Source organism: Barbus barbus (assembly GCF_936440315.1).
Source record: "Barbus barbus genome assembly, chromosome: 26".
NCBI lineage: Eukaryota > Metazoa > Chordata > Actinopteri > Cypriniformes > Cyprinidae > Barbus > Barbus barbus.
The window spans coordinates 9876404-9887225 of NC_136754.1; the positions used below are offsets into that span (position 1 = coordinate 9876404).

Sequence of the window (10822 nt, forward strand, 5' to 3'; positions counted from 1 at the left end):
TTTTCTAACAACAGATTAAGCAATCAAGTATATCCAAACCACTGCCTTCACGACGGCGCAGTCAGAGACGATTAAAAGGAATAAGGGTATTAAAATAACCTAGTCAGGGTCTGGAGGCCATTGACCGTGGAAAGATAAAGTGGTGAAGCACTAATCCTAGAATAAGAAGCCAAGGTCAGAGTGGGGGTCAGTTTCAAAACAATGTGAGTTTAAAAGGTTATGGTTTATTTAAAAAAAAAAAAAAAAGGTTACACTGCAAGAACAATTAAAGTACGACATGGTTATGGGGAAGAAATCATAGGGAATATGACACAGGCTCAAACATGGAGCAGCTGAACATCTGGAACCTATGCACTAACCTCTAGACCGCAGCTCCAATTAGTTTTAAATAATATTAATCATAAACTAAAACATAATCAAACCAGATGCATGTAATTATTTTTAAAGTTTAAAGAGTTATTAGTATGTAATTCCCAGGTCCATATAACAAAACTAGAGAATCTTGAAAAAATGTATTACTGCATTGGAGCCACAATTAAATCATTTCCTCCGAATTTGTTGTAATAGTTCTAAACTCTAAAGTTGGCTTGATAGAAAAAACATTAAAGCTCCGACTTAGAATCTGCTATATATAGGATACTCCTCTAGATAAAATAAAAACTATATATAATTACACTATATATAATTAAGGGAGAGGAGCAGTTCAGAAGAGTGAGTCAAATGCATTAAATTTGATACTGTCATACTGTCAATTTGTCCTTCTAGCTCACATGGAAAAAGGATGTTCTTAGTTTTGCCAGCTTTTCGTGGCTGTACTACTTTTACTAAGAACACACGCCCCTTATTAGTTTGAACGTCATGCCTTAATGGGATTTCTGCTGCTGCACTCTACAGGCATTTCCGACACTGGCGTGTACAGCGGGTATTGATTTAATTACCAGACAGCATTGGAAGGACCCCAGTCCATGAAATGAAGGTTTGTTTGTGTTCTGAAAGGTAAAAGTAACATGGTTTTTATATGAATGGAAAACAAGATAAGAATGATAGACTATGGAACAAGTAAATAGTAATTCTAAGCTGACCTCAACAGTGTATACAACAATGTAACAAACTATCAGCTGATCATTTTAAGTAAAGGAACAAACGTATCCTTAGACAACATAAGACACAAAATTATTTATATTATTGTTGAGCTTTTATGCCTTATATTTGATAGTGCAAGGACTGAAGACTTGAATGACCAAAACTCCTCACCTGCATGAGTGAGTTTCGCCAGATACATACATTTTGCCATATATACTGTACATATAGCCTGTATGTAGAACATGATTTTACAAGTCCGTAATTTCATTTCAGTATAGGCCTATTTGCACTCAAAACTGCATTAATCCAACCCACCTGCTTGCTCCATCAAACAAAAAAACAAAAAACAATACAAAATCAGTACAAAAGCTGTGATGCATTATTTTTGAAAGTTTTATGTGAATAAATAGAAATTACACCCCCCCCCCTACACTATGTAGGCCTAAATCTTTGTATTCAAATAAATTTCAGTATTCATTTTACTGTATGTATTATTTCTCAATAGGAAGCTGACTCACACACAACATGTGGATTTAGCATCGACTTGAGAGGCTGGAATTTCTCCAAAGGTAACGAAGACCATTACAGGTGACGACAGTGGTGTCTCGGGTGCGATCAAACACTAATCCATTTACTAGGAGCAGATATATACACTGACTGCATCGTCAACCTAAAAAACCACAACAAAAGTGTGACATAAAATAAACATTTCCATTGAAGAATCAGTATTTCCGGTGTATGGAAAATTTGAATAAGAATAATTAGAGGACAGTAAACAAGAAAATCACACCTGAATATATGTATGACTAAATTATTTACATTAAATCACAATAAATTTGTTAAATTATTCATGCATGTCTATCTATGTTTCACAAAACAATGGTGCTAGTCAGTCAGCTATAAATGGCTTAAGAGGTTAATATCTGTATTTCATATTACTACATCCTAATTCAACACAAAAGCTTTCAGTGCTGCTTAAACCCACGGTGATAATCTACCTAAAGGTATTAGTATAATTGTCTTAGTGAATATAATCTCATTGGCAGTTGAAATGTTTTTTTTTCTCGATATTTGTGGGTATCTATCCACCTTGACTCTTCACAGCAATTTGTGGAGAGAGTGATAAACCAAATGCTTGTCATATATAAGATGTCTCACATTATAAGAGGTGATCACAGACTGTGTTTACTGGTACGAATCACCTCATATACCTTTCCGAGCAGCAGTTTTTTAAAAATTCACTAATTTATCCATAATAATTTGTCAAACTGGTGTTTTATAACACCAATTCATCCAGCTCTAACAAAACAGGGTCTTGAGTTATGACAGAAGCAACAATACAGCTCCTTGAGTGAGAAATTGGCAAATGTGTGTACAAATTAGCATATGTCAAATCTTTAAAAAAAAAAAACAGTCCCTCACAAATAATTAGTAAAAGTAATTTAGCAATAATATAGATCTATTCTAGAATATATCATTCTACAATACAGAATTTTGTTTTTTAGCATCCAATCTTTAAAAAAAACAAATGCTTTTTAAGGTGACTCATATTCTTAATAAGGATGTATATTACAAAGATGTTCGGTTAGATTTTGACTACGATATCACATGTCAAGCAAATGAAATCATCTTCCGAATGAAACAAATTGTGGCAATTAATGGCTGTTACATTTTATTGTTAGGCTCTTTAAAGGGCAATCAATCATGAAAAGTCTCATGTGTCACATTACCATAAAAGAACGTATAGAAGTTCAATCAAAACAGTTATGCAGCACCTAAAAGAATAAACATTTCATTAAATGCAACATTCTTCAAATGAGACCAACACAGAGGGACATTATGAACGAAGAGGAGAGCGCCCTCTCCTGGCAAATGTTAAAAATGCCAGATGTGTTGGCATTTTAAAAAAAAAACAGCTACACAAAATGCATAGCAAGACATTTGATGAAACCCAGTAAGTACTAAGTAGGTGTTTAAAAACTGAAGACTAGTGGCATATTGACAGATTTTTGATATTGACATTATGTAGGATTAATGTCATTAAATTGTATATATTTACAATATATATTTAAATCAAATTTCAGCAAATGCAGCAGGTAATCCGGGGATTCCATGCATACAGAAAATTCACACACAGTATTCACACATCATACTGCAGTATAGTAGGAGTTGTATGATATTATGCCATTGGGAACACAGTTTCTTAACTGATTTCAGTATACTTGAGTTATATTTAGCAGATTCTGGCAAATATAGTAGGTCACACGGGTATTTCATGCATACAGAAAATTTGCATACTCTGCGCAGCATACATACTGCATGCTGCAGAAATAGTAAGAGTAGTATGATAGTATGGCATTTCGAACACAGCCAACATTCCAACAGAATCGTAATCACCTGTGAGGGGGGGCGGAATCATTATTTGTATTAGTTTCTATTGGTCGCCGTAGAGTCGCCCGTCTGTAATGAGCCAGTCCCGTGCTGCTGCGAGGGGACACACTTTAAGTGTTAGTTTGCTTGCCTTGGAAAACTGTTTACAATTCTGGCATCGATCACTACATTCTGCTGAACCATAAACGAGGAAGGAAAAAATGTTAACTACTGTTAAAGAACGCTATGAAACGTTTTTTAAGCAGAAGAATGTGATAACGGATTTTCTATCGGTTTTAGAGGAAAAAACTGGAGTTCAGAAACAGTACATTGCAACAGGTACGTGACTGGTTTTAATCTTTGGTTTGTAAGCAGCTTTAATTATTTAGTCAGGGATACATTATCTTATGTGTTTAAGCTGTATTGTCTACCAGCTGTCAGGCTTTGTTGGGCTTGTGAGAGTTTAAACGCTTTCTTTGTAAACATTGAATATTGATTTGATTTTCTTCTGAAAAGTATGTTTAATCGTAACACGTGACTTAAGTTAGTGTCACCCATATGTAAAGACGTGGTGAATGTTGTAAATGACTGCAAAGGGCTCTGGAAGTGATAAGTCCGAGTCATTTCTTCGAATCGGTTCTTTTAAAGTGCGGGTTCTGAACAAAACGATTCAGCGGATCTTTTGCGTTCTGCATTATTCATTTAACCTACATTTAGTTATTTAGCAGACGCTTTTATCCAAAGCGACTTACAAATGAGGACAATAGAAGCAATCAAAACCAACAAGTTAATTATAATTAGGGTAATTAGGCTATACCCGTTGGCCTGGTATATTGTTCTCTAAAAGAAGTTCAATATACATATTGTTGTTTCTTAAAGTTTTAGATTAAGATTTTATTAACGGACACTTCGTAGTTGAGGCTGATTCTGTTTGTTTCGTCACTCGATTCATCAAAGAGCTTCGAATTCAAAACGAGTCATTTATCAGTCAAACATTATTCTGCTTTGCGTGTCTGTGTGACAAGAACAGATGCCGCACGATCAATTTCCCCCTCTAGGGATAACTGTCATTTACCTGTTGCATTTACATCTGTTTATCTGTTATTGTTATTTGTTTTAAGACCAAAAAAAAAAAAAACACGTTTGAGAAGCATCAAGCAAATGATCTATCAAGTGCCATTATCGGATGCCTTATTGGGTCCAGTTGTTCAACTGCATTGATGGTTACCTGAAATATCTAATGTGTGGCTGTTCCTTGCAAGGTCTAATTTCTTCTACCAGTAGCCGCTCCCAAGGGTTATTTTTAACCATGTAGTATGTCCTCAAGTGTCTGTGCAGAAGTGCATTGGCTAAAGACATCTTCCCTTATGTTCAGCCTTTGTTTGTGCTTCTTGCATCCTGTAGGTGTCAACGTTGACACCAAACACAATGTCATCAGTGCTCCTAAATGCCCTTCTTCATTTGCATAATGGCAGTGATCATGTGTCTGTGTTTGTTCTGCAGGTGTAGTATCTATTGTGGCACTCTATCTGTTATTTGGATATGGTGCCTCCCTTCTCTGCAACTTCATTGGTTTTGTATACCCAGCGTACGCCTCGTAAGTATGCATGACATGTCAAATTTCACAAATGTCTGGTAGACCTTGAGAAACGCACATATGTATGTTTGCACGGCACAATAATGAGAGCAACCCACACTGACTGGCCTGTTTTCACTTGTCGTTCTGTTCCTCATGCAGCATCAAAGCCATTGAGAGTAACAATAAAGAAGATGACACCAAATGGCTAAACTACTGGGTGGTTTATGGACTCTTTAGTGTGGCAGAATTTTTCTCTGATATCTTCCTCTTTTGGTTTCCCTTTTACTATGCTGGGAAGGTAAGGTGTTTTAGTATCAAAGTATAGTTCTTTTATTCTTTGAGTGTGTTTGCATGCATTTTGAAGATCTGTTTTAGAAACCATCCACCTCGCTGTATGTTAGCTTGCTGTAGGAGGACTGTAAATGTATTGGTATGTAGGTCATGCTGAGAGGTTTTGCATAGTGTATATTTAGTATGCCTGACTAACTGCCAGCTCGACCAACAGCCTCATTTCAATTTTGATCCTTGTTCTAAATTTGACTGAGTGCTTTATAGCCAATTTATACAAATGAACTAGCAGCTGACTAAGTTGAGCTGAGGTCTTTAAATGATATGCATGCATTTTTTCCCACTTCCAGTGTCCAAGTCATTCTTATTTAGATGTTCACTATGGCATAAGTCCATTAAATTTGTAGAGTTTGATGTGGATGTGCTTAGAATAGATGTTAAATCATGTATTGATTAGTTTGACAAAGTAGGTGAACTAGTCAAGGAGGCCAAGCGATTGTTTGAGCACAAAAATAGTTTACAGGGGCCAGATTCACACAAAAAAATCTTCCTAAGAAATAGATTAAGACATTTCTTAGGAACATTCTTGCAAGCATCATGGAATTTCACTAAGTGTACTTCATGAATGTTTCTTAGGAAGAAAACATTGCATGTTGTATCTGAATGTGTGAGTGCATGTGCGTTTGTGTAGGCTGCTACAATGAATGTGTCCTTTGTATGGCAATATGATGAATGTTGCTGAAAATTGTTGTATTTATATGCTAAGATTAAGGTTACTTTTTATTTAATTTTTTTAATAAAGAGTTTGTTACTGAATTTTGAAACCAGTAAAAAGCTGTCATGCATAATCATGATCGATATTGCTGTTTACATTCGCAATCATCGGTGGCACTTCAGAGAACTCATGCAAATCACTAGTAATAGTAACAAGCATTATAGTGTTATGTTGTAATGCTTAATTATAGCAATTAATAAGAAATAATCCAGTAAATTCATAAAATATCGTATCTTTTGTCAAGTTGTAAGTTACGCTAACTTTTCTTAGAATTAATTTACAATGATTTTTAACAAGATTCGTTTCAAGAATTTGAGTTTTCCTAAGCAATAAAGTAGGAAGGAAATGGCAGTTAAGAAGAATTTCGTTCTAAATGTTTCATGAATTTGACCCCAGATGTTTACGTAAGCCTCGAATGTGGTGGTGCTTTCAACAGTGTTTTGGGTAATAACTAGTTTCATGTAACTAAATTACATAATTTAATTACAAAATAAACTGTAATCAGTTACAGTTACTGATTAAAAAAAGTAATTAAATTAGGCCTACAGTTACTTATGAAAATATGAATGATTACAAGGGGGTTACATCTGAATTTTTCATACACACCCACATTGGATTTAATTGACTTCTTTCATAAATTGCAGTGACTGCTCTAAAATGAGATGCCAATGTTTCAGGAGTTTAGGACACAGAATATGATGCGTGGTTATTCCAGAACTGTTTTATTTCCTATTTGGGTTTATGCATATGCTTTATTAATTTATTTTTTAAATTAACTTTTTTTCCAAGGCAGTGTTGGATGTCAGTGTTTCCCATCATAAAAATTTATTTCAGAAACATCATAGCTAACTAATTCTTATGGTTTTAAATCTGTATTTAATGATCTCAAAGTAAGTCTGATTTTGTGGCAGCTGTGCTTTTAAAATTAAACAATTATAATCTTAATTCAAGTGATGAAGGATTTTGAAAATGACATTAATCAGTGTTGAGTTCTAGTATAAGGTTAACCCTGCCTGGTTTACATGTTTAAAGGCCATTGCACACTGAGTCCAAAATTTTCGCATGCATTTTTCCATTTTTTCGTATTCCCCATCCTTTCCTATCAAAAATGCATGCTACGGATGTGAAAACGCAGAAAATCGTTAATTACATTAATTACATTAATAAAGTAATTGAAATGGCTAAACTACTTATTAAATTTTAAATAGGGTAACTTGTAATCTGTAACCCATTACATTTCTAAAGTAACCTACCAACACTGCATTTCATATAGACTACACTTAAGAAAAAAAAAAAAAAAAATTATTATTATTAAAAGCTTTGAATGCTGTATTCTTTAACTCAGTGTTTTAATATTACCACATTTTAGATCATTTCAGCATTGTATACACTACCTTTGAAAATGTTGGATTATGTTTTTGAATGCTTTGCTTTATTGGATTAAGTGTCTTATGCTGACCAGGAATTACTTTTTTTTTTTTTTTTTTTTTTTTTTTTTTTTTTTTTTTTAATTACACTTAAAATACATAAAAATATAGTAGTTCCTGATCTGTTATTCAAATATCATTTCTTTCATCGTTGCTCCTTAATAGTTTTTTTTCTTTTCTTTTGGAAACTGATACTTTTTTTTTTTTTTTTTTTTTTTTTTTTTTTTTCCCAAAAGTTTGTTTATTGAATCGAAAGTCTGAATAGAAAATAGAACATCTTGGAAAATAACAGCATTTATTTGAAATATAAATCTTTTGTCTTTTACTTTCACTGTTGATCATTATAATGTGAACGTATCAAAATTAAAGGCCACAAAAAGTACAATTAAATATGCCATGCACAACATTGTATTTTTGAAGACAATGGCAGCAAATGTGTAGCTGACATGTATATGTATTTCAGTGCCTGTTTCTGCTGTGGTGCATGGCTCCAGTCTCCTGGAATGGCTCTCAGATCATATACACGCGTGTGGTGAGACCTTTCTTCCTCAAACATGAAGCAGCATTCGACAACGTTGTCAGTGACTTGAGTGGAAAGGCCAAAAGTGCAGCAGAGAGTATGGCAAATGAAGGTAAACCATAACGTCCTGTCATCAGAAATCCATCATCAGTTCAGTTTCAGGCTGTTATTAAACTAATGGTTGTGTCTTATGTGATACTTGACTTCTTCATTTAGTTTTGCATCAATGTCTTCATGATCCAACTCAAGGTCTGTTTTCCTCTGCCTTTTTCCAACAGGCTTCACATTGTTGAACAGTGATAAGAACAAATGATTCGAAGGTGGCGATATGAAGAATCATTTTACCAGGAACCTTTGTTTACATTCACCTTTTTATTTTTTGACTACCATATTGTTTAAGTCACTTACCCCACCTAAATTATTAATCTTAACTGCATCTGAGCCAGGCAGCACAATCATCCCAAAAATGGCCCTTAAATGTTCTTGAATTTCACAAATGTTCTTTGAATACCATTTAATTTAATTTCACATTTGTTTCGTCTTCATCCTATATTTTAGCACTTTGACCAATGAAAGAAATGAAGTCACTGTCTTTTAATAAATAAAACTGGAAAGCTCTATGCCTAAATATTAATCCTAGTCCAAATTTGTATTAATAGTTTATTTTTGTTACATTACTTGGAACTTTAAATTGTTCTGTTGTGTCTCAGGAAAAGTTAATTAATTTTGGCCTTTTAGTGTATTTGTTTTGTCCTTGACCAACATAATGAGATGTGATGAATTTGCTGGCTCTGGATGATAACTAAGGGTGTGAATTTATGACCTTGAACTTCACACTTTTGAAGGATCAGTTTTGTGGCCCATTTATGGCTGAAGTGATCTAAGTAGTTCAGTGAACTACTTGGGTCTGTGTCTGTATACCATTTGTTTCAGATGTTGGAGCTAGGAATGGCGTGACACCCGAGTTGCCAGTGCTCCAGTACACAAGTTGGAAAACCAAAATGGACACGTCTATTGTTAGCAGTACCAGTGATTAAAACACACAAAAGTACAGTAGAGTAGAAAAGGTTTGAAGTGCAAATTGATGGTTACAACTTGTCATGAGAGATTAAGACTGGGAAATATAGGGGCTGATTTTGTAGATTGTTGTATTGTGGATTTAGGTTAGAAAATGAGACCCAAAAAATGGACCCCATGAACACAAGTAGGGCAGCTTGGAAATATATATGCAGTGGACAGTGAACTGTTGTCCAGCACACAATGTTTCTGGTTCTGGAGAGTTACAGTAAGAATTTGAGTGTGATTAGAGTTGTCTGACTAAACACCAGGCACACTTTTAGCTTCACATGGTCTTTGTTTTTATAACTCTACATGGTCCTTGATTTTTTTTATATATATCCAGTTTTATCCTTGCTATGAATAACTCTGTATTAGCAGTGTAGTATTAAACAGAGTTAGGGTATCAAAGCACTACATGGGTATTAGAAAATGCAATATAATATTTCCTTTTGGCTGTTAAACTGTTATGCAACAAAGCTGTTATGTTAATCGGTTTTTTCCCCTAGTAGACAGAGAAATATGAAGCCATTTTACACCCTTTCAGTACGCCGAACCTGAGAAGACTAACTTCCTCAAGCTGCAAGTTTCTGTAAAAGAAAACAGGCCATTGCTTCATCAGTCATTCTTTATAACAGGAAATCTTGGAAGTATATTATCAATAGATAATGTGTGTACTTTTGCTCTTTTTACTGCACCTGTCACAAGTCTCACATTCTGCAAAAAAACTGCATTGTCATAGTTGTAAATGATTAATGTTGGTAAGAATTTACTGTGTGACATTTGTGAAGCCTTAATTGTCTACAGTCTTGAAATAATTTAAGTAATTTATTAATAATCTCATTAACATAAACCACTAACAAACTTTGGTGTTGATGTGTTAAAGCATTTGAGCGGTTATTTTGGTCATTTTACGTTCTAATTGATGAAACGCCTTAGAGTCTGTGCACCCTTTCCCTTTAAATTCAACATACAGTAAATATTTGCATTTGCTTGAAATAATACTATTTTTATTTCATACTGTACATTAGAAAGAGATTCAGAATAGATGCTGTGGACAACAAACATTTTAACGTGATAACTCTGGGATATTACATCCTGCTGTACAGCATGTCTGTATTCAAACATTTGTTTCAGTATCCTTTTTATAGTCTATTACAGTATTATTTCAAGATATAGGATGTAAGTGTATGAAGATTGTTTCCTTACAGCATTAATGAAAACGAGAGCTAGATCATTTCGGCTCTGTATGCCACCAGAACAGAATTAAAAATAAATCAAGATGAAACCGAAGTGCAGACTTTAAGCTTTAATTCAAGGGGTTGAACAAAAATATAACAAATGCTTGGGAATTACAACCATTTTTCTATACAGTCCCCCCATTTTCAGGGGCTCACATGTAATTGGACAAAGAATTATAATCATGAATAAAATGTTCATTTTTAATATTTTGTTGAGAATCCTCAGGCAATGTCTGCCTTAAGTCTGGAACTCATGGACATCACCAGAGGCTGGGTTTTCTCCTTTGTGAAGCTTTGCCAGGCCTTTACTGCAGCTGACTTTAGTTGTTGTTTGTGGGTCTTTCTGCTTTTAATTTTGTCTTCAGCAAGTGAAATGCATGCTCAATTGGGTTGAAATCAGGAGATTGGCTCGGCCATTGCAGAATAATCCAATTTTTTACCTTCAAAAACTCCTGGGCTCCTTTTGTGGTATGATTTGGTTCA

The 10822-nt window shown here is 34.4% G+C and overlaps 1 protein-coding gene across 1 annotated transcript; it reads left to right on the forward strand.

Moving 5' to 3' along the window:
* Positions 1–3507: 3507 nt before the first annotated feature.
* LOC306845698 (receptor expression-enhancing protein 6-like) lies at positions 3508–8674 on the forward strand. The gene is made up of 5 exons (XM_079378644.1): positions 3508–3792; positions 4957–5050; positions 5192–5330; positions 7986–8154; positions 8321–8674. The coding sequence occupies exons 1-5, from the start codon at positions 3675–3677 to the stop codon at positions 8353–8355; spliced, it is 555 nt and encodes a 184-aa protein (XP_079234770.1). The 5' UTR covers positions 3508–3674; the 3' UTR covers positions 8356–8674.
* The last annotated feature ends 2148 nt before the right edge of the window (positions 8675–10822 follow it).